Here is a 24,421-nt window from a genome sequence, read left to right as displayed (position 1 = left end):
TTGTTCAGGCTGGTCTTGAAATCCTGGCCTCAGGTAATCCACCTGCCTTGGCCTCCCAAAGTGCTGGGATTACAGGAGTGAGCCACCACGCCTGGCCATCTACTAAATTTTTTTTTTAATTAGCTGGGGTTTTGGCACCTGCCTGTGTTACCAACTGCATGGGAGGCTGAGGTGAGAGGATTGCTTGAGTCCAGGAAGTTAAGGCTAAAGTGAGCTGTGACTGCACCACTGCATTCCAGCCTGGATGACAGAGCAAGACCCAGTCACTAAAAGAAAAAAAGTCTAGTTCTCACAAGCTATATATATATATATATATTTTTTTTTTTTTTTTTTTTTTTTTTTTTTGAGACAGAGTCTCACTCTGTCACCCAGGCTGGAGTTCAGTGGTGCAATCTTGGCTCACTGCAACCTCCGCCTCCTGGGTTTAAGCAATTCTCCTGCCTCAGCCTCCTGAGTGGCTGGGATTACAGGCGTGCCCCACCACGCCTGGCTAATTTTTTTGTATTTTTAGTAGAGACGGGGTTTCACCATGTTGGTCAGGCTGGTCTTGAACTCTCCTAACCTTGTGATCCGCCTGCCTTGGCCTCCCAAAGTGCTGGGATTACAGGCATGAGCCACCGTGCCCGGCCCTCACAAGCAATATTTCAAAGGTATATTTCTGGGTTTTATTTCCATGATAATTATGTCTGCTGTGGGGAAGACTTATCTTTCAAAGAATTTTAATATTTAAATCAATGGGAAGAGAAAAACCAGGCAGTGGGATGGGTGTGCCATATGTAAATTACATTATACTAGTTTGTTTTGCAATGGTGTTTTCATTTTTTCTCAGGTATACCAGCCATATAATTATTTTTAACAATATGTTACATTTTTATTCTCTAAAATTATGTCACTCATTTGCCAAACATTTACTGAGTACTTGTGCAAGAGAAAGGAAGGGACAGTGACATTCGTTCTTCTATTCGACACAGATTTATTGAGCCTATCTTGCAAACAGCACTTTGCAAGAAGACTGGGATACAACTTTAGACAATCTATACGGTCTCTGTCCTCAGGGAGTTTACAGTCTCATGAAAGAGAGAATCTGAAAACAGTTACACAAATTACTGTATTTAAATTCTGTGAAGGAAAGGAATGTTATGAGATGTGTCATTATAGATGTAACTTTCAATACTTTTCTCACCTAATTATCACAATCACTGATGTAGTTTACAAATGAGGAAAATCAGGCTGAGACTGAACTACATGCCAAGGGCCCGAGAGCAAGTAAGTCCTTGCAAGTGAAAAACAGAATGTCTAATTTAGGTCTATGTAATTCTAAAGATCATGCTTGAAAACATTGTATTATTGCCTAAATTTCAAGAAACTGTGAGGGACAGACCTTATTTTGATTTTATTAATAAGAAAACTGATGCTGAGAGGAACTAGAACTAAAATCTCTTGAACAATCTCCTTATTTTTCTATTATGTTATAAGCTTCCTCAAAACATGTATGGCTTGTAAGTTTGATGATACAAACAAACCCTACATGTAGAAACTGAATAAATTTTTTGTACTTTAAAAAATATAGGATTGTTGTTGAAACAAGCTACCATTAAGCAAAGTACTATATTTTAACATAATTTTGGCAAATGTCTTACATCTCTCTTCTTTGCTGATTTTGTTATTTTTCTATGTTAATCACATATTTCATTGGACAAGTCTATTGCTATGGGTGAGAACATAGAAGGAAACAGTTCAAACAAGCAAACTCACTCTTTATCAAATTATTTTGTGGAGGAAATGTTCCTGGCCAGGCGCAGTGGCCTCACGCCTGTAATCCCAGCAGTTTGGTAGGCTGAGGCGGGCGGATCACTTGAGTCTAGGAGTTTTAGACCAGTTTGGGCAAAATGGCGAAACCCCGTCTCCACAAAAAACACAAAAATTAGCTGGATGTGGTGGCGCACACCTGTGGTCCCAGCTACTCGGTAGGCTGAGGTGGGAGCATCACCTGAGCCTGGGAGTTCGAGGCTTCAGTGAGCTGAGATCACACCACTGCACTTCTGCCTGGGACACAGAGACCCTGTCTGGAAAGAAAAGGAAAAAGGAAAAAAAAAAAAAAAGGGGTTCCAATAAAAATTTCAATTTATGTCATTCAGAATTTCACGGATTTTTTTCAGCTATTGCAGATTGTTCAGATGACTCCATCAATGTAATAAGAACCTTGAATTTTTCTTTGCAGAGGAAAAACTGACAATATATTCATCTTTATGTGGGGTGCAGATGGGGAAAAGATTTTTAAAAGCACAATAGAAAAGGAAAGCAAGATTACTTTTATTTAAAAAACGTAGATACCTCTGCTTAAGCCTTTCTGTTGTCAAGTTGTTTGCAGCAAAAAACAGGGATAGATATTGCAAATAGAAAAAATATGAAAGAAATCACATACGTAGTGCAGGAAATATTATTAGTAATAGATTTAGGACAGAATAAATTGCCCAACTGTAGCTTCGTTTATCTTTCTGCTAGAGGATCTGGTGGCCACAAAACTTATGCACATTTTCAAAGATAAATCATGGACACATTTAATAAAGATTACTTCTCTTTGCTTATTACTATCATTTCGCTTACAATGGAGCACGCAGTAACTACCTTCCTTGCCTTTCTTGAGATTCTCCTTTGGCTGCTTACACAGGAAACCAAGGCGGGGAGTGCCACGGGTGATCTCATGCTGACATGACGTCAAGAACTCTTGACGTCAGAAGGCGGTTGCCACGGACACCGTTCGCCACCGACGGCAGAGTCGTGAAACCCCATCACTACCACACTCGTCTCCGTTTCGGCCTCTGCAGGGTGTAAGCTGCTAAAGAAGCTTCGACCTTAAGGGGGCCTCAGGGAGAGAGTTGTGCTGCTGCCGCCGAGAGCTCCACCTTCGTGGCTCTGGGTCCGGGGCCCCGGCCTGTGGCGGCGAGCGGCGGCCGCTGGAGACGAGCGGCGGCGGCAGGCGGCCAGCCCGGGTCTACCTCGCTCCGTGTAGGGCCGGGAGAGGGATCCGCCATATTGGAGCTGGGGCCGAAGGTGCCTTGGAGCCGCGGCGCGAGGCGGGTGGAGGTGGCGGCCCTGGCCTGGATCGGGGAGGAGTCGGCTCTGCCCTGGCCCGCAAGGCTGGGGAGCTAATGAGCCTCTCTGGCTAGTCTCCTCCCCGTCCACTCCCTCCACTTTCTGCCGCCGGGACCCGGCTGGGAGCCGGCTGTGGCAGTGGCAGTGGCAGTGGCAGCGGCAGGATGTTCTCCAAGAAGCCGCACGGGGACGTGAAGAAGTCCACCCAGAAGGTGCTAGACACCAAGAAGGACGCACTGACTCGCCTCAAGCACCTGCGCATCGTCATCGGTGAGGAGCGAGGGGTGGCAGCGCCGAGGCCTGGGTTGCCCGGCCTTCCCTCTCCTGGGAGCCCCTGCGGACTCTCTCTCGGGACCTGGCGCGGTGCAGGAGAGGGCAAATCGTAGCCTCTGCGGAGACGCGGGAGGGTGAATAATTCGGAGAAGCGAAAACTTGGCAGTTGGCAGCACTGATTACTGTTAACACAGGAATATCTAATTTTGAGTTAGTAGTCTGAACTCATTTTTTAAAATTGGCATTACTCTAAAAACTTAGATCTTTAAGACTTTGTGGGGAGACCTGGCGTTGTGGATAATGGTGTTTATAGGATATGTTTGCCAGATGACTACTGCCAACCCCACCCAAGTAAAAAGAAAAATAAAATCCTCTCTCAGACAATATAAACCTTAATCTTTCAAGTTTCTTGGCAGATGAAGACAAGGAGGAAGCAGTTACACCTCTTTGGGAAGTGGGCGGTTCCCAAAAAGCTGTGGGAAGGAGCCCCGCCCTTTTGTTAATGCACCTTGTTCATCACTAGTCATTTAGAGGGAGAACTATTATAGGTAGTTTAACTCATCCTTTGCTTCTCGAGAATTGTATATAATTCTATTTTTATTTAATTAAAAATATTTTTTTTAATCGTCTGCCCTTAAGTTCTGTTCTGCTGGTAGACCAAACAGTGCTCTAAGTTTTGAATATAATGTTAATCGACTCTTTTGAATACTTAGTCATTTGGTAGGCTGATAAAGGCTGTAATAATACTTATGGAACATCTGGTCCAGTAGTTGGATTTTTTAGATGAAGACATTTGAGATGAAAAGGAAAGTTATTTTGCTTGTGTTGATACTTAGAGTTAATGGTGGAACTGGCTGAAGAAGATGCATTCATCCAGATGCCTGAATCCTAGTTCAGAGTTTATCTCGAGCTGTCTTCCTGATGCGTATTTGTTTTGGAAAGTGATGTTTATTTAGTGAAAAAAGTAAGTCCCTTATTTGAGGTACATGTTTCTCTAGTCTATTGTTTACTCATACCACCAGGATACCACCAATATTACCCAACATTTCTATGATGCTTTACTGTTTACAGTGATTTCACGTAAATTATGATAATCCTTGCAATAACTCTATAGGTAGATGATATTATTCTCCATTTTTTACCAATAAAAAAGCTGAAGTTTGGGAACATCGAGTAGTCAGCCAGCTACTAGGAGGCTGAGTCAGAACTGGAACCCAGATTTTGTGTCTCTAGTTTGTTTTTTTACTCTTTCTACATTTATGACAGCTAATCTTTGTCACAAGTAAATTGTATTTATTCCAGTGGAGTAGTAAGAAAGCAGTTAATCCAGTTTAGCGCTATAAAAAGCTCAGTTTTCAAGAAAATGTAAAGCTTCTAAATATAGTGGAGATTGTGATCTTTTTGTTTTCATTCTTCTTGAGAGTTAAGCCATTGAAATAAAGATTTAGCCGAGAATAGGACACAGTAAGTTAATGTGTGAATGCAGGCGAGGGATTCACAGGTAATGGCAGTTTGAAATTGAACACTTAATGGAGCTTGACACCTACTTGGGATAAGCTGTAGGTTAGGTAACGACACAGCTATAAAGTTGAGTTCCAATAAAGTATTGAGATTTCCTAAATTAAAGGCCATACTTTATTTATAGACTGGTTAAGGAATTATTTATATATACTTTTTTGGCATAGAGTTTTTTTCCATCTGGGAGACATGGAAAATTAAAAGGTAAATTAAGAGAGAGGTCACACATATAAGGCATTTTGTAGGACTTAGCTTGCTTGGTTTGAAAACAAAACAAAACAAAAACAAGTCTTTTATTGTTGTCGTTATTTTGTTTGAAATACAGTTAATGTAATTTCTAAGAAAATGAATGAGAGAAAGTAGAATGACAAAAACTGTGTCTTTTAGAGGTCTGCCAATCAGGTATTTGATTTTGCAGATGGAAAATCCTTTCTGGAAGTAGGTTCGGGCTTTAAATAAGGTAAACACAATGAGGAAACTAGTTTGCAGAGTAATTGGGCATTGCCAGTTACACAGGCTTTTGATTTTTGTTTGGTCCCATAGTTCATATGGGACCAAACAGAACTGCCATTCACTCAGGGTACTTATGGGAGGATTCAGTGCATCTATATGTATGAGAACATAATCATAATTTAAACATCCGCTGTAAACTTTTTTCCTGGCATGTGTTCCCACTGTAGGACAATCGAACTTGACTCTGAGGATTTAGATTTAAATCTGGTATGTTTATTGATACTGTTACATAATTGATTTGTAAAAACTAGAAGTCAGGGTTTTCTTAAAACAGAAAAAAAAGCCTTGTCTGATTTCTAAAGCTGTTATCCTTTCTACCTACCCCCTCCCCCCCATTTTACAACTAATGGTAATGATATTATAAATTAGCACATGTAAATTGGCTAACATAATGCTTGGCATATAGTGGGTATTGACTTAATGTTAGTTTTGTTCTACTTTAAAGCTAACAGTTCAGTCCTCTTGATATAAAAATAAAAAGTGCTTATTTAGCTAAAAATATTTATTGTTAAATAATTCTGACAGCTTTATTGAGGTATAATTGGCACACAGTAAACTGCACATATTTAAAGTACATAATTGAATAATTTTTACATATGTATATCTCATGAAACCATCATAACAAATATTTAAAATATCCAATCAAGATAACAAATATAGACAGTGACAATCAGGATAATATATGTATAATCAGCTGGGTGCAGTAGCTCATGCCTGTAATCCCAGGACTTGGGGAGGCCGAGGTGGGCGGATCACGAGGTCAGGAATTCAAGACCAGCCTGGCCAACAGAGTGAAACCGGGTCTCTACTGAAAATACAAAAATTAGCCAGGCATGGTGGTATGCGCCTGTAGTCCCAGCTACTCGGGAGGCTGAGGCAGGAGAATCGCGTGAACCTGGGAGGCAGAGGTTGTGGTGAGTCGAGATCACGCTACTGCACTCCAGCCTGGGCAACAGAGCGAGACTCCGTTTCAGGAAAAAAAAAAAAATATATATATATATATATATATATATATATATGTATGTATATATAACCTCCCAAAGTTTTCTCATGCCCCTTTGTAATCTCTTTCTCCCACCTCAGTTGTACCCTCCCACCTTTCCTGAGCAACCACTAATCTGCTGTCACCCTAGATTAGTTTGCATTATCTAGAGTTTTATATAAATGGGATTATACAGCATAAAAATGGAATTATGCAGTACAGTCATTTTATGTTTGATTTCTTTTTTTTTTTTTTTCTTTTGACACGGAGTCTCACTCTGTCACCCAGGCTGGAATGCAGTGGCGCGATCTCGGCTCACTGCAACCTCCGCCTCCTGGGTTCAAGCAATCCCCCTGCCTCAGCCTCTTGAGTAGCTGGGATTACAGGCGCACGCCACCAAGCCTGGCTAATTTTTTCTTTCTTTTTTTTTTTTTTTGTATTTTAGTAGAGACAGGGTTTCACTGTGTTGCCCAGGCTGGTTTCGAACTCCTGAGCTCAGGCAGTCCCCCCACCTCAGCCTCCTAAAGTGCTGGGATTACAGGCATGAGCCACGGCGCCCCGCCATTTTTTTTTGTATTCCTAATAGAGATGGGGTTTCATCATGTTGGTCAGGCTGGTCTTGAACTCGCGACCTCGTGATCCGCCTGCCTCAGCCTCCCAAAGTGCTGGGATTACAGGCGTGAGCCACCACACCTGGCCTTGGTTTCTTTTTCTCAGCCTCATTATTTTGAAATTAATCTATATCCTGGTATGTTAATAGTTCATTGCTTTTTTTTCTTGTGACAGGGTCTTCTGTCACTCTGGCTGGAGTACCGTGTTGCAAACATGGCTCATTGCAGCCTTGACCTTTCAGGGTCCAGCGATCCTCCTTCCTCTACCTCCCTAGTAGCTGGGACATGCACCACCATGTGTGGCCAATTAAAAAAAATTTTTTTTTGTAGAGATGGGGTCTCATGTTGCCCAGGCTGGTTGCAAGCTCCTGAACTCAAGCAATCCTCCCATCTCAGCCTCCCAAAGTATTTTGGGATTACAGGTGTGAGCCACTGTACCTAACTGTTAATCTCTTTTTATTTCTGAATAGTTACTCACTATTTATTTATTTATTTATTTATTTTTGAGATGGAGTCTCACTCTGTCACCCAGGCTGGAGTGCCATGGCACGATCTCGGCTCACTGCAATCTCTGCCTCCCGGGTTCAAGCAAGTCTCCTGCCTCAGCCTCCTAAGTAGCTGGGATTACAAGTGTGCACCATCAGGCCCAGCTAATTTTTGTATTTTTAGTAGAGACGGGGTTTCACCATGTTGGCCAGGCTGGTCTTGAACTCCTGACCTCGTGATCCTCAAGCCTCAGCCTTCCAAAGTGCTGGGATTACAGGTGTGAGCCTCCGCGCCCGGCCGTTATTCACAATTTTTTGTTTGTTTGTTTTTGAGACGGAGTCTTGCTCTGTCGCCCAGGCTGGAGTGCAGTGGCTTGATCTTGGCTCACTGCAACGTCCGCCTCCCCAGTTCAAGCGATTCTCCTGCCTCAGCCTCCCAAGTAGCTGGGATTACAGGTGGGTGCCACCATGCCTGGCTAATTTTTGTACTTAAATAGAGATGGGGTTTCGCCATGTTGGCCAGGCTGGTCTTGAACTCCTGACCTCAGGTGATCCACCCACCTCGGCCTCCCAAGACCATTGTATAACTTCTTTGATGAGTTTGTGTTTAAATCTTTTACATGTCTTTTAATTTTTTTGCTTTCTTAATTCAGTTTTGAAAGTTCTTTAGGCCAGGTGCAGTGGCTCATGCCTGTAATCTCAGCATTTTGGAAGGCCGAGGCAGGTGGCTCACTTGAGGTCAGGAGTTCAAGACCAGCCTGGCCAAGATGGTGAAACCCCATCTCTACTAAAAATAACCAGGTGTGATAGCACATGACTGTAATCCCAGCTATTCAGGAGGCTGAGATGGGAGAATTGCTTGAACCTGGGAGCTGGAGGTTTGCAGTGAGCCAAGATTGTGCAACTGCACCCTAGCCTGGGTAACAGAGTGAGACTGTCTCAAAAAAAAAAAAAAAAAAGTTCTTTATATATTCTAGATACAGATACTGTATGAGACACATGATTTGCAAAGATTTTTTTTTCCCCAGTCTTTGGGCTGTCTCTTCGTTCTCTTAAAGTTTTCTTTGAAGAAGTTGTTTCTTTGAAGAAGCAGAAATGGTTATTTTTTATTGTCTATATATCAATTTTTAATTTATTTTTTTTATTTAGTATCTAAAATCTTTGCCTAACCCATGATCACAAAGATTTTCTTCTATGCTTTTTTCTAGAAGTTTTACAGTTTTAGGATCTATTTTCCCCTATGATTCATCTGAGTTTTAACTATGGTATGAGGTGGCTAGAAGTTTATGTTTTTGCATGTGAATATCCAGTTGTTCCAGCTCTGTTTGTTGAAAAAGGCTATCTTTACTGAATTGCCTTTGTACTTTTGCCAAAACTTAGTTTTCCAGAAATATGTGTGGGCCTATTTCTGGACTCTTATTTTGTTCCAGTGATCTGTTTATCTTTGTTGGTGCCAGTACCACAGTGTTTGATTACTGTAACTTTATAATAAATCTTGAAATCAAGTAGTGGTGTCCCTCCTACTTTGTTCTTCCTTTTCAAAGTTTCTTTTTTTCCCAAATGCCAGGTCCTTTACATTTCCATATGAGTCTAAAGATTAGTTGAGCTTGGTGTGGTGGCTCACACCTGTAATCCCAGCACTTTGGGAGGCTCAGGTGGGCAGATTGCTTGAGCCCAGGAGTTTGAGACCAGCTTGGACAACATGCTGAAACCCCATCTCTCCAAAAAAAAGAAAAAAAAGAAATAGCTGGGCATGGTAGTGTGTGCCTGGGATCCCAGTCACCTGGGAGGCTGAGGTGAGAGGATCACCTGGGCCTGGGAGGTCGAGGTTGCAATGAGCCATGATTGCACCACTGCACTCCAGCCTGGGTGACACAGTGACACTGTATTTTTTTTTTTAAAGGTCAGTTTCTTAAAAAAAAAAAAAAAAAAAAAAAAAAACCCACCACCACCAAAAAACCTATTGGGATTTTGGTTGGGATTATGTTGAATCTATAGATCAATTTGGGAAAATTGACGATAGTGAATACACTGATTCATGAACAAGGCGTTTCTCCACCTACTTAGGACTTCTTTAATTTCTCTCAGCAGTGTTTTGTAGTTCAGTGTGCAGGTCTTATACATCTTTTGTCAGACTTATACCTAAATACTTTCTACTTTGATCTTTTGTAAATGTTACCTTTATATCTATTTCTGATTGGATCTCATATCGGGAAATACCACTGATTTATGTATAGTGAGCTTATGTCTTACAAACCTGCTGAACTGACTTAGTGCTGTTATTTATTTATTTTTTTGAGACAGAGTCTCACTCTGTTGCCCAGGCTGGAGTGCAGTGGCATGATCTCAGCTCACTGCAACCTCCGCCTCCCAGGTTCAAGCAATTCTCCTGCCTCAGCCTACTGAGTGGCTGGGCAGGCACTCACCACCAAGCCTGGCTGATTTTTGTGTTTGTAGTAGAGACAGGGTTTCACCATGTTGGTAAGGCTGGTCTCGAACTCCTGACCTCGTGAGCCACCTGCCTTGGCCTCCCAAAGTCCTGGGATTACAGGTGTGAGCCACAGCACCCAGCCAGTTCTGTTAGTTTTTTGTAGATTATTTTGGATATTTTTCATAGAGAATCAGTCTGCAAATACAGTTTTACTTCTTCCTTTCTAATCTGGATGCCCTTTCTTTCTTTTTCTTGCCTTACTGAAGTGACTAGAACCTCCAATGTGACATAGATTAGAAGTAATGAGAGTGGGCAGTCTTGTGTTGTTCTTGATCTTAGGGGTAAAGCAATCGATTGATTTTTTTCACTGTATAATATGATCCTAACTGTAGGTTTTTTGTAGATGCCCTTTATCAGGTTTAGAGAGTTTCATTCTATTCCTGGTTGGCTGAGGGTTTCTATCAGGAATGGATGTTGGATTTATTGAATGCTTTTTCTGTTTCTGTTGGTATAAACAGAAGATTTCATCTAAGTTGTCAAATTTATAGGTATAAATTATTGATTATACTCTCTTATTATCCTTTTAATATTATAGGATTCATGTCCAGGCATGGTGGCTCATGCTTATAATCCCAGCACTTTGGGAGGCCAAGGCGGGTGGATCACTAGAGGTCAGGAGTTCGAGACCAGCCTGACCAACATACTGAAACCCTGTCTGAACTAAAAATACAAAAGCAGCTGGACCTTGTGGCGCATGCTTGTAGTCCCAGCTACTAGGGAGGCTGAGGCAGGAGAATCACCTGAACCCAGGAGGCAGAGGTTGCAGTGAGCCAAGATTATGCCACTGTACTCCAGCCAGGGCAACAGAGCGAGACTCTATCTCAAATGTGTGTGTGTGTGTGTGTGTCTGTGTGTCTGTGTGTCTGTGTATATATATATAGCAGGACCCAAGGTAATGTTATCCTTCTCGTTTCTTGTCTGATAATTTGTCTTTCTTTTCCTGATCAGCCTGACTAGAGTCTTATTGCTTTTATTGATCTTCTAGAAGAACTGTCTTTTGGTTTTATTGATTTTTCCGTGTGTGTGTGGTTTTTTTTTTTTTTAATTGATGTCTGCTTTGGTCTTTGCTATTTTCTTTTTTATTTTTGGAGGCGGGAGGCAGGAGACAGAGTTTCGCTCGTCGCCCAGGCTGGAGTGCAATGGCGCAATCTTGCCTGACTGCAACCTCCGCCTCCCGGGTTCAAGCTGTTCTTCTGCCTCAGCCTCCCGAGTAGCTGGGACTACAGGCATGCGCCACCCCGCCTGGCTAATTTTTGTATTTTTAGTAGAGACGGGTTGTTACCTTGTTGGCCAGGCTGGTCTCAAACTCCTGACCTCAAGTGATCCACCTGCCTGGGCCTCCCAAAGTGCTGGGATTACAGGTGTGAGCTACCATGCCTGGCAGTCTTTGTTATTTTCTTTCTTCTACTTAGTTTAGTTTAATTTGCTCTTTTTGTTGTTTCATAAAGGGTAAGCTGTGATTATTGATTTGAAACTGTTCTTCTTTCTACTATAGGCATTTGGTGATAAAAAATTTTCCCCTAACTAGCATCTCACAACTTAGAATATTTTGTATTTTCATTTTCATTTAGTTCCAAAATACTTTCAACTTTCCTTTTGATTTTTTTAATCCATGGGTTATTTACAAGTCTGTTCTTTAGCTTCACATATTTGTGGATTATTCAGATACCTTTTGGTTGTTGATTTCTAATTCAATTCCATTGTAGTTAGAAAACACTATTTTTTATGACCTGAATTATTTAAAAGCTAATGAAATTTGTTTGATGGTCCAGAGACATTTTAACTTGATAAATTTCTTGTATGCACTTGAAAGGAATATATATTCTGCTCTTGGTAGGATAGGTGTTCGAAAAATGTCAATTAGGACGAGTTGCTTGTTAGTGTTGTTCAAGTCTTCTCTGTCCTTACTGAATTTCTGTCTAGCTGTTTTCATCAAGTACTGAGAGAAGAGGGCTGAAGTTTCTGACTGTAATTGTGGGTTTTGACTGTTTTCTTTTGAACTTCTATCAGTATTTACTTCATATGTTTTGAAGCTCTGTCATTAGCTGCCTAAACCTTTAGGATTATTTCTTTTTGATGAATTGACTTCTTTATCATTTTGAAATGATATCTTTCTCCCTGGTAATAGTCTTTGCTTTGGAATCTACTTTGATATTAATATAGCCATTGCCACTTTTAAGTTGATTAGTGTTAGCAGGATATATATATATTCCCATCTTTTAAATCTACTTGTGTTTTTATATGTGAAGTGGGTTTATATTGTTGGCAGCATATGGTTGGGTCTTTTTTATCTAACCTAATTATCTATGCCTTTTAATTGAGATGTTTGGATAGTTACATTTAACATGATTTTTGATATGGTTAGGTTTGAGTTTGTCATCTTTCTATTTGTTTTCTGTTTGGCCTGTCTGTTCCTTAGTACCCTTTTTTCTCCCTTCTTTTGAATTAGTTGAGTAAATTTTATGATTATTTTCCCTCGATTTATTATTTCAGTGACTGCTTTATGATTTATAGTATATACCTTTTTTTTTTTTTTTTCTGGGACCGAGTCTCGCTCTGTTACCCAGGCTGGAGTGCAGTGGTACGATCTTGGCTCACTGCAACCTCCGCCTCTCAGGTTAGAGCGATTCTCCTGCCTCAGCTTCCCAAGTAGCTGGGATTACAGGCACGCATTGCCACGCCCAGCTTATTTTTGTATTTTTAGTAGAGACAGGGTTTCCCCATGTTGGCCAGGCTGGTCTCGAACTTCTGACCTCAGGTGATCCACCTGCCTCAGCCTCCTGAAGTGTTGGGATTACATGGGTGAGCCACTGCGCCCAGCCTATAGTATACATCTTTAACTTGCCAGAGTGTACACCTTTAAGTGATACTATACCACTTCCCATGTAGTATAAGAACCTTGTAAGAATCTACTTCTATTTCTCCACCCAACCTTTATGCTTTTGTTGTCATATATTTTACTTATCATGTTATCAGCCATACACTATATTATTTTGTTTAAACAAGTAGTGATCTTTTAAAGATTTTTAAGTAATAAAAAGTCTCATACCCATGTAGTACCATTTACAGTGCTCTTCATTTCTTTGTGTACTTTTTTTTTTTTTTTTTTTTTTTTTTGACACAGACAGCTGTGTTGCCCAGGCTGGAGTGCAGTGGTGCAATCTTGGCTCACTACTACTTCCACCTCCTTGGTTCAAGCGATTCTTTTGCCTCAGTCTGCAAAATAGCTGGGATTACAGGCATGTACCACTACGGCTGGCTAATTTCTTTTTTTAGTATTTTTAGTAGAGATGGGTTTTGCCATGTTGGCCAGACTGGTTTCGAACTCCTAGCCCCAAGTGATCGTGTGCCTGGGCCTCCCAAAATGCTGGGATTACAGGCATGAGCCACTGTGCCCAGCCGATATTTCTATTCAGTATAATTTTGTTTCTGCATGAAGGACTGCCTTTAACATTTTTTTCTGTGATGATGATCTGCTGGTAATGGATTCTTAAAAAAATGTTTTTGGATACATAATTTGTACATATTTATGGGATACATGTGACGTTTTGATAATCAAGGTATTTAGGATATTCATCACCTTGAACATTTATTATTTATTTGTGCTGGGAACATTTCAAGTCTTCTCTTACAGGCTGGGCATGGCGGGTCATGCCTGGAATTCCAGCACTTTGGGAGATCAAGGCAGGAGAATTGCTTGAGCCCAGGAGTTTGAGACCAGCCTGGGCAACAATGCAAGACCCTGTATCTACAGAAAATTTAAAAAATTAGCCAGGTGGCATGCACCTGTGGTCCCAGTGTTTCAGGAAGCTGAGATGATGAGATTGCTTGAGCCCAGGAGATTGAGGCTGCCTACAGTCAGCCGTGTTCATGCCCCTGCACACTAGCCTGGGCGACAGTCCAAGACCGGGTTTTAGGGGAAAAAAAAAAAAAGCCGAGCGTGTTAGCTTGCACCTGTAATCCCAGCATTTTGGGAGGCTGAGGCTGGTGGATTAATTGAGCCCAGGAGTTCAAGACCATCCTAGGCAACAAGGAAAAACCCCACCTCTACAAAAAGCACAAAAATTATGCAGATGTGGTGGCAGCCGCCTGTGATCCCAGCTACTTGAGAGGCTGAGGCAGGAGGATTGCTTGAGCCCAGGAGGTGGAGGCTGCAGTGAGCTGTGATCATGTCAGTGCACTCTAGCCTGGACAACAGAGCAAGACCCTGTCTCCAAAAAAAGAAAAAAAAATCTCTTTTAGCTATTTTTATTTTTTTTTTTTGAGATGTAATTTTGCTCGTTTCCCAGGCTAGAGTGCAATGGCAGGATCTCGGCTCACTGCAACCTCCGTATCCCGGGTTCAAGCAATTCTCCTGCCTCAGCCTCCTGAGTAGCTGGGATTACAGGCAGGTGCCACCACTCCCGGCTAATTTTGTATTTTTAGTAGACACGGGGCTTCTCCATGTTGGTAAGGCTGGTCTCGAACTCCAGACCTCAGGTGATCCGCCCTCCTTGGCCTCTCAAAGTGCTGGGATTACAGGCGTGAGCCACTGTACCCGGCCTCTTCTAGCTACTTTGAGATACACAATATATTGTTAACTATTGTCACCCTACCATGTTATCAAATGACAGAACTTATTCCTTCTAACTAGCTGTATGTTTATATGCATTAACCAACCTTTCTTTATTCCTCTTCCTCTGTGTGTGATGGATTCTTTATGCTTTTGTTTGTCTGAAAAAGTCTTTACTTTGGCATCTTTTTTTTTTTTTTTTTTTTGAGACGGAGTCTCGCTCTGTCACCAGGCTGGAGTGCAGTGGCATGATCTCAGCTCACTGCAACCTCCACCTCTCAGGTTCAAGTGATTCTCCTGCTTCAGCCTCCTGAGTAGCTGGGACCACAGGCACGCACCACCACGCCCAGCTAATTTTTTGTATTTTTAGTAGAGATGGGGTTTCACCATTTTGGCCAGGATGGTTTTGATCTCTTGGCCTTGTCATCTGCCCGCCTCGGCCTCCCAGAGTGCTGGGATTACAGGCGTGAGCCACTGCGCCTGGCTTTGGCTTCTTTTTTAAAGATACTTTCGGGAGGCTGAGGTGGGCGGATCACGAGGTCAGGAGATCGAGACCATCCTGGCTAACACGGTGAAACCCTGTCTCTACTAAAGATACAAAAAATTAAGCTGGTGTGGTGGCACGCGCCTGTAGTCCCAGCTACTCAGGTGGCTGAGGCAGGAGAATTGCTTGAACCCAGGAGGCAGAGGTTGCAGTGAGCCAAGATCCGAGATCGTGCCACTGCACTCCAGCCTAGGCAACAGAGCGAGACTCCATCTCAAAAAAAAAAGGATACTTTTGTTCTGTTTAGAATTCTAGGTTGATGGCTTTTTTTTTCCTTTGTTATTTGAAGATTTTATTCTACTGTATTCTTGTTTGTATTGTTTCTGATAAGAAGTCTGTTATTATCTGTATCTTACTTTTTATGGAAGATGTCATTTTCTTTTCCGGGTGCTTTTAAGACCTCTTCATCACTGGTGTTGAGGAGTCTGATTATCATATGCTTTGGTTAGTTTTTTTTCATATTTCTTGGCTTAAGATTAATTGAGCTTCTTGGATTTGTGGGTTTATAGTTTTCATCAAACTTGGAAAAATTTTGGTCATTATTTTCCCTTCTTTCTCCCCGCCTTACGTTTAGAACTCCATTTACTACCGTATTAGGGAATATTAATATTAGATTATTAAGAAGTATTATTAGTATATTGGAAGGTCTCATAGTTTACTGATTTTTTTTTATGTTTTGGATTTTTTTCCTCTGCGTGTTTCATCTTGGATAGTTTCTATTGCTATGTCTTCAAGTTCACTAATCTTTTCTTCTGCTACATGTAATCTGCCATTCTAGTTTATTTTTTAATCTCAGAAACTGTAGTTTTTATCTAGTTCATCTTGGGTCTTGTTTTATATCATCTATGTGTCTTCTTAACTTTTTGAACATATGGAATACAGCTAAAATGATATACTTCTCTGCTAATTGTGACATCTCTTTCAGTTCTAGAATTTCAATTGATCATCCTCTTTTCTTATCCTGGGTTGTTTTCCTGATTCTTTGTGTGCCTGGTAACTTTTGGCTATCTGATATTCTGAATTTTGCTTTCTTATATTTTGGATATTTTCCTATATCTGTAAATTCTTTTTTTGTTTCGTTTTGTTTTTGGGGGCAGGGTCTCAGTCTGTCACAACCTCCTGGGCTCAAGCAATCCTCCTACCTCAGCTTCCCGAGTAGCTGGGAACTACAGGTGCATGCCACCACACCCAGCTAATTTTTTTTTTTTTTTTGGTAGAGAAATGGGGTTTTGCCATGTTGCCCAGGCTGGCCTCAAGCTCCTGGTCTCAAGTGATCTGCCCACCTTGGCCTCCCAAAGTGCTGGGATTACAGGTGTGAGCCACCGTGTGTGGCCACCTATAAATTCTTGAGCTTTTTTCCGGGATACAATCAAGTTATTTGAAAACAGTTTTATTATTTTGGGTCTTGCTTTTATGATTTGTTGGGTGGGTCCATTTAGGGTTAATTATTGTCTAGTATAAGGCGATACCTTCCTGAGTATTCGACCCAAGGCCCCACAAATTATGAGATTTTATTTTTATAGTCCAGCTTTTGGGAACAAGCACTCTTCCCAGCTCTGTGTGAGCACCTGGTACTGTTCCCTCCAATACTTCAGCATGGTTCTTTCTTCTGTCTTGGGTAGTTTCCTCATAAGTATACTATCATCATACTTAAAGGGGACCCTCTCTAGTCTCCTGGATTCTCACTGTGTGTAGCTGTCTCCTTCTTGGTGCTGTGTTGTGTGAACTCTGATTGCCTTGGTCTTCCTGGGTGCTTGGCTTCACTTTCTTAATTCATGGTGTTCGCTGGGTCCACCTGGATTTGCTTTCCCCTCACTACGACTTAGAAGCTCTCCTAAGTCAGTAAGCTGGAGTGGTCATAGGACACACCTTGTTTGTTTGCCATCTTTCAGGAATCACTCTCCTCACCTGATGTCTGTACATGCTGAAACAATTAAAATAACACACACGAGAAGCAACAGTTTTCAAGACATTGGACATCAGTTGCTGATAATAAGAGGTTCTCTTAAATGAATGAGACTGAAAGTTGGCTTTATACCAAGCAACTTGGTCCCCATTTTTTACTTTTTTATATTTAGAGAAGGAATTTGTTATCATAAATTGATTAGTCAAAAATGTCTTTCTGTAATCTGAATGTATTTATGGGTTCACAAAGAAATATCTTTCTGAGTAAAATATCTTTACTTACAAAGTATTCAGTAGGTATAAATGGCAATACATAAATACAGATTGTATATTTTATTAAATAAATGACTTAAAAAGAGTATGGATTGGCCGGTCACAGTGGCTCACGCCTTAATCCCAGCACTTTGGGAGGCCGAGGCGGGCGGATCACGAGGTCAGGAGATGAGACCATCCTGGCTAACACGGTGAAACCCCGTCTCTACTAAAAATACAAAAAAATTAGCTGGGTGTGGTGGCAGGCGCCTGTAGTCCCAGCTACTCGGGAGGCTGAGGCAGGAGAATGGCGTGAACCCAGGAGGCGGAGCTTGCAGTGAGCCGAGACTGCGCCACTGCACTCCAGCCTGGGCAACGGAGGGAGACTCCATCTCAAAACAAAAAAACAAAAAGAAAACAAAAAAAATAGTATGGATTAACAGATTTGGCTGAAAATCTAAGAATGTGTGAACTGTAACCTGCCTATAAAAGTAAGCCAACTAACTGTATATGCGTGTGTGTGTGCATATATATAGATATATATAAAATAAATTTATATAGAGATGGGGGTTTCCCTATGTTGCCCTGACTGGCCTTAAACTCCTGGGCTCAAGTTATCTGACCGCTTCGACCTCCCAAAGTGCTGGGATTACAGGCATGAGCCACTGTGTGCAGCCAAACTTGATTATTTTTAGAGTTTGATATACAGTGTTAGTAATCCTGTATACATGACATTAGATGCTTTTAAATTCTTTAATTTATATATAATGTAATGTATGTTCTTTAATTTGAATCTGTCTGATTTGAAAAATGAACTTGACCTCATTGAACTACTTTATATATTTATGAAGAATTGATTTACTTTGCAGATTATTGACATAAACAGTGTTACTGATTGACCTTAACAGAACAAGCTTTTTCAAATATTGTAATCATCTTTATATTAACATTTTGTTTATTAAGGATTTTATTGCATCTAAAGGATTTTACGTGGCTTATAGGATTGAATAAAATGTGGAATAGAACAATTAATGATAAAACAAGCAACAACTGAATAGCCATCACTTAAAGGAAACATCAGTTTTCAGAGATGAGCTGATTACAGCCATAAGGCATTGAATTTGGTTCTTAGATTTCCTGGTACCTAAGGTAGAAAGAGAAATGTGTTGGGTTACAAGCTGTCAGTATCTTAGAAAAGAAAGCATCCCTTTGTTGTTGTTGTGTTTGGTTAAAACATTTTTTTAATTCTAAATTCACTGTGTGTGTGTGTGTGTGTGTGTGTGTGTATCTAATGTCTCTTCTCACTGAAGGTACACATTATAGAAATAGACCTTGGAGAGCCAGGCGCGGTGGCTCACGCCTGTAATCCCAGCACTTTGGGAGGCCGAGGCGGGTGGATCAGCTGAGGTCAGGAGTTTGAGACCAGCCTCAATATGGAGAAACCCTGTCTCTACTAAAAATACAAAATTAGTCGGGCATGGTGGTGCATGCCTGTAATCCCAGCTACACGGGAGGCTGAGGTGGGAGAATTGCTTGAACCTGGGAGGCGGAGGTTGTCGTGAGCCGAGATCGCGCCATTGCACTCCAGCCTGGGCAACAAGAGCGAAACTCCGTCTCAAAAAAAAAAAAAAGTAGACTTTGGAGAAAATAGCAGAGTAGGTGATGAATACGTCTACTTTAATAAATGGCATCACCATCCTCTTGTCATAGGTTACTAAGACAAGAAACTTTCATCTTTAACAATGTGGTAGAAAAAGATAAATTTATGTTGGGACTGTAGCTGGAGTTTGAAATGTCTGTGGGGCAACCTCACATCTCCCCAGCCCACTACTGCTCTTTTCTGGCTTTATAATAATATTTGAACCTGTTCCTTTTTTCTCTGTTCTTACCATCATTTCTTTAGTTTAAATTTTTATTGTTTCTTGCTTGAACTTTTGCAGCAGCTTACTAGTTGATCTCCCTATGCAGGTCTTTTTTTTTTTTTTCCCCCCTCTTGAATCTCTTACATGGTCCTGTCACAATCTATCTTTCTTTCTTTCTTTCTTTCTCTTTCTTTCTTTCTTTTTTTTTTTTTTTTGAGACAGGGTCTCACTCTGTCGCCCAGGCTGGAGTGCAGTGGCACGAGCTCCCTGCAACCTCTACTTGCCGGGTTCAAGCAATTCTTATGTCTCAGCCTCCTGAGTAGCTGGGATTACAGGCATGCACCGCCATACCCGGCTAGTTTTGGTATTTTTAATAGAGATGGGGTTTCGCCATGTTGGCCAGGCTGGTTTTGAACTCTGGGCCTCAAACAGTCCACCCGCCCTGGCCTCCCAAAGTGCTAGGATTACAGGCATGAGCCACCATGCCCAGCCAGGTCCTGTAGCAATCTTTCTAAAGCACATTAAGAGCTTGTCACTAGCTGGCATGGTGGTTCATGCCTATAATCCCAACACTTTGAGAGGCTGAGGCGGGTGGATCGCTTGAGGTCAGGAGTTCGAGACCAGCCTGGCCAACATGGTGAAACCACGTCTCTACTGAAAATACAAAAATTAGCTGGGCGTGGTGGCAGGCGCCTGTAATCCCAGCTACCTAGGAGGCTGAGGCAGGAGAATCTCTTGAACCCAGGAAGCGGAGGTTCCAGTGAGCCGAAATCGCGCCACTGCACTCCAGTCTGAGCAGCAGAGTGAGACTCTGTCTCAAAAAAACCAAAAGAGCATGTCACTAACTGCTCTAAAACCCTCTATGGCTTTCCTTTGCCTATGTGATACAGTACAAAATCCTTGGCCAATATTTAAGGCAATCTGTTATCTGATCCTAGCCTCCCTTTTCAGCTAAATGTTGAAGTAGTTGAATTATATAAAAAAACAAAGCAGTGTAATAACATTCTTCAAGATGTCTATTATATAAATAATTTTTAGGTGACAGTGTTGCAAATGCATGCTTTTTTTTTTTTTTTTTTTTTTGAGACAGAGTCTCGCTCTGTCGGCCAGGCTGGAGTGCAGTGGCAGATCTCGGCTCACTGCAAGCTCCGCCTCCTGGGTTCACGCCATTCTTCTGCCTCAGCCTCATGAGTAACTGGGATTACAGGCGCCCGCCACCACGCCGGGCTAATTTTTTGTATTTTTAGTAAAGACGGGGTTTCACCACGTTAGCCAGGATGGTCTCGATCTCCTGCCCTCGTGATCTGCCCACCTCAGCCTCCCAAAGTGTTGGGATTACAGGTGTGAGCCACCGTGCCCAGCCCATACTTTTTTTTTTTTGAGACAGAGTTTCGCTCTTGTCTCCCAGGCTAGGGTGCAATAGCGCGATCTCAGTTCAGTGCAACCTCCGCCTCCCAGGTTCAAGCAATTCTCCTGCCTCAGCCTCCCGAGTAGCTGGGATTACAGGCGCCTGCCACCAATGCCCGGCTAATTTTTTTGTATTTTTGATAGAGACGGGGTTTTGCCATGTTGGCCAGGCTGGTCTCGAACTTCTGAATTAAGGTGATCCACTTGCCTTGGCCTCCCAAAGTGCTGGGATTATACCTTTTTAATGTAAATACTTTGCACGTTAAGTTAAGGTGAAAGACATATGTTGCATATGCCCTTATCTGAATTCTAATTCTCCTCTGAAGATGCAGATCTCCTTGTATCCGTGCTCTAATAAGTGATGGATTCTCCCATGCCTGAAGAAGTCAGCCTTCCTACTATTGTAATAGTGCTACTGTTATGCCTCTGTTGCTGCTATTATACTTCAGCACCCATCTGAAAATTCTTCTTGTTTTGGGGTGCATGCTGCTGGAGCACACCATCTTTCAAACTTTGTCGCTGCTCTTATTTCTCAACCTCCTGGGTCACTTCATTAAGTTTATCAAGGACTTCAATACCTGGCTTATCATCTTAAGACTGCTTCATCTCTTGCTACCATTTTAAGGACTTTTAATAGATAATGAAATTGCTCTTTTAACTTCTCATGTTCACTGTATTTGATATACTTAAATAACTACGCTACTATTCCATTTAAGCGATTACCCTTCTGCAGACTTCTGTTACAAAAGTTTAACAAAAAGTTTAATATGAAAATGTACATGACCTGATTTTTACGTAATAATAAAATTGGCCCTTTGGAGAGGGGACTTGAATTTCTCTGCTGAACAATGATTATTTATACTTGTTCCAAGGTTTCTTTTTTTTTTTTTTTTTTAGACAGTCTCTTCTTGTCACCCAGGCTGGAGTGCAGTGGCGCGATCTAGGCTCACTGCAGTCTCCACCTCCCTGGTTCAAGCAATTCCCCCGCCTCAGCCTCCTGAGTAGCTGGGATTACAGGCACCCGCTAGCACACCTGGCTAATTTTTGTATTTTTAGTAGAGATGGGGTTTCACCATGTTGGCCAGGCTGGTCACAAACTCCTGACCTCAAGTGATCTGCCCGCCTTGGCCTCTCAAAGTGCTGGGATTACAGGCCTGAGCTACTGCGCTTGGCCTGTTCCAAGGTTTCTAACGCTATGGTACTATTTCCTCATATTACCACCATTCCAATATCATTGTTGCCCAAAGATCCCCACAATTCTTTGAACATGTCTGCCACAGTTTAACTTCAATTCTAACTTCTTTTTTTGTTTTTGTTTTTTGTTTATTTTTTGAGACGAGTCTCACTCTGTCGTCCAGGCTGGAGTGCAGTGGTGAGATCTCGGCTCACTGCAACCACTGCCTCCTGGGTTCAAGCTATTCTCATGCCTCAGCCTTTGGAGTAACTGGGACCACAGGTGCATGCCACCATGCCCGGCTAATTTTTGTATTTTTAGTAGAGATGGGGTTTCACCATGTTGGCTAGGCTGGTCTCAAACTCCCGGCTTCAAGAGATCCACCTCCTTGGCCTCCCAAAGTGCTGGGATTACAGGCATGAGCCATTGCGCCCGGCCAATTCTGACTTCTTGTCTATAAATTTTTTTCAACTCAGGAGGGTGAGCTTTGCTCGTGGTGACTACTTCATGGGCCCAGAGCTGCTGTGAAATGGAATTTGTGGCTTCACTTACGCTCCTGTGATTCAAGCCCTGGTGTTTTGTGTTTGACCAAACTTTTCTTATGTAACCAAATCCTACCTTTAATGTTGATATTTTCTGGTGTTCTGTCCTCCAGATCTCTTTTCTTCTAACTCTTTATATCAGTGGTCCCCAAACTTTTTGACACCAGGGACCAGTTTCGTAGACGACAGTTTTTCTACAGACAGTGGCGGTGAGGAATGGTTTCGGGATGAATCTGTTCCACCTCAGAAGATCATCAGGCATTAGATTTTTTTTTTGAGACAGAGTCTTGCTCTGTCACCCAGGCTGCAGTGCAGTGGCACGATCTCGGCTCACTGCAACTTACACCTTCCAGGTTCAAGTGATTCTCCTGCCTCAGCCTCCCTAGTAGCTGGGGCAACAGGCGTGTGCCACCACCCTTGACTATTTTGTATTTTTAGTAGAAATGGGATTTCACCGTGTTGCCCAGGGTGGTCTTGAATTCCTGACCTCAAGTGATCCACCCACCTCGGCCTCCCAAAGTGCTGGGATTATAGGCCTGAGCCACCACCAATCAGGCATTAGATTCTTATAAGGAGGGTGCATTCTAGATCCTTTACATGTATAGTCTGTGATACCTGTGCCGTAGCTAATGATATTTATACTAGACTGCCTTCCCATCACCCTTATATGTGAAAGCTTCTAGTCTTTTTTAAAATCTCAGGGCAGAATCGATAGATAGCCTCTATGAAGTCTTCCCTATCATGTAGGTATAGGAGTTTTTTGTACACTGAGCATCTTTCCCTCCAGTAGTTTGATTTTTTTATTACAACATATTTATTTATTTGCTTGCCTTCCTGAGGGCAGATGTGTATCTTTTCATGTTCATATTCCTAGACTTAGCATGGCGCCTGGCATATAATCAGTGTTCAGTAAATATTATTTAGTTCATGAATGAATATACTAGGTTTGAGGGGAGCAAAATTGCTGTTTTGTGAGCAACTCATGAGCAAGCAATGGACAATGATAGAAAAGACATTAAAGTCAGCATTCCTTGGGTTGTCTTAAGTATCGGTGCAAAGAAATTTGGTTCATAAACTAAGGTCCATAATGTAATAGAGAAAAACAAACAAAAATATAAAACAGGACTTTAACTGAAAAATATGACATTATGGCAGAGGGTATAAGATAATCTTCCTTGTTAAAAACTTTAGACAAATTACATTTAACAGAGTTTAATTGAGCAAAGAATTTGTGAATTGGGTAGCTTCTCCACCCCTCACTATGTTGCCGAAGCTGGTCTTGAACTCCTGGCCTCATGTGATCCTCCTGCCTTAGTCTCCTAAAGCACTGGGATTACAGGCATGAGCCACTGTGCCTGGCTTCAGCTATATTATTTATTTAAAACTTTTGATCTTCAGTTTACCTGTATATAAAATTAAAATAATAACACCTCAAATATGAATGAAAAAATGAATTTGAACCACAGTTTATGGAAAAAATTCAAGCATCATTTGACTTTTCATAGGAACCTTAAGGAAATAAAATTGAATCAGGGATGTTGTGACTTGCTTAATGTTAAGAAGTATAATTTGTTCTTAAAAAAACAAACTGAGTACCAGGTGCAGTGGCTGAAGCCTGTAATCCTAGCACTTTGGGAGGCCGAGGTGGGTGAATCACGAGGTCAGGAGTTTGCGACCAGGCTGGCCAACATGATGAAATCCCGTTTCTACTAAAAATACAAAAAATTAGCTGGGCATGGTGGCGGGTGCCTGTAATCCCAGCTACCTGGGAGGCTGAGGCAGGAGAATCACTTGAATCCAGGAGGCAGAAGTTGCCGTGAGCTGAGATCACACCACTGCACTCCAGCCTGGGCAACAGTGTGAGACTCCATCTCAAAAAAATTAAATAAAATAAAAAACTGAGTAGAAATCCCTGAATGATCTTGATGTGGTTTAGATTCTGTTCTTCTGTCTCAGTCTTTATTAGAAATGGGTAAATTAGGGTCTGGGTGCAGTGGCTCACAACTGCAATTCCAGCACTTTGGGAGGCCAAGGCAGGAGGATTGCTTGAGCCCAGGAGTTTGAGACCAGCCTGGGCGACATAGTGAGACCCCCATCTCTACAACTTTTTTTTTTTTTAATTAGCTGGGTGTGGTGACATGTACCTGTTGTCCCAGTTACTTGGGTGACTGAGGCGAGAGAATTACGAGCCCAGAGGTCGAGGCTGCAGCAAGA

At 41.8% G+C, this 24,421-nt stretch overlaps 1 protein-coding gene across 7 annotated transcripts in view; it reads left to right on the top strand.

Moving 5' to 3' along the window:
• The first annotated feature begins 2,666 nt into the window (after positions 1 to 2,666).
• Positions 2,667 to 24,421, top strand: part of RALGAPA1 (Ral GTPase activating protein catalytic subunit alpha 1) — a 270,749-nt gene continuing 248,994 nt past the window's right edge. Inside the window, exon 1 of one of the 7 annotated variants that reach the window (XM_055097475.2) lies at positions 2,667 to 3,366. In XM_055097475.2, the coding sequence (XP_054953450.1) occupies positions 3,261 to 3,366 (106 nt within the window). In that variant the 5' untranslated portion in view covers positions 2,667 to 3,260. The remainder of the gene's footprint in view (positions 3,367 to 24,421) is intronic. The other 6 variants (XM_063596191.1, XM_034937444.3, XM_055097476.2 and 3 more) reach the window with 6 other exon arrangements.

Source organism: Pan paniscus, chromosome 15, assembly GCF_029289425.2.
Source record: "Pan paniscus chromosome 15, NHGRI_mPanPan1-v2.0_pri, whole genome shotgun sequence".
Classification (NCBI taxonomy): Eukaryota; Metazoa; Chordata; class Mammalia; order Primates; family Hominidae; genus Pan; species Pan paniscus.
Note: the sequence above shows the minus strand (reverse complement) of the source record. Positions and strands in the feature narration are given on the sequence as shown.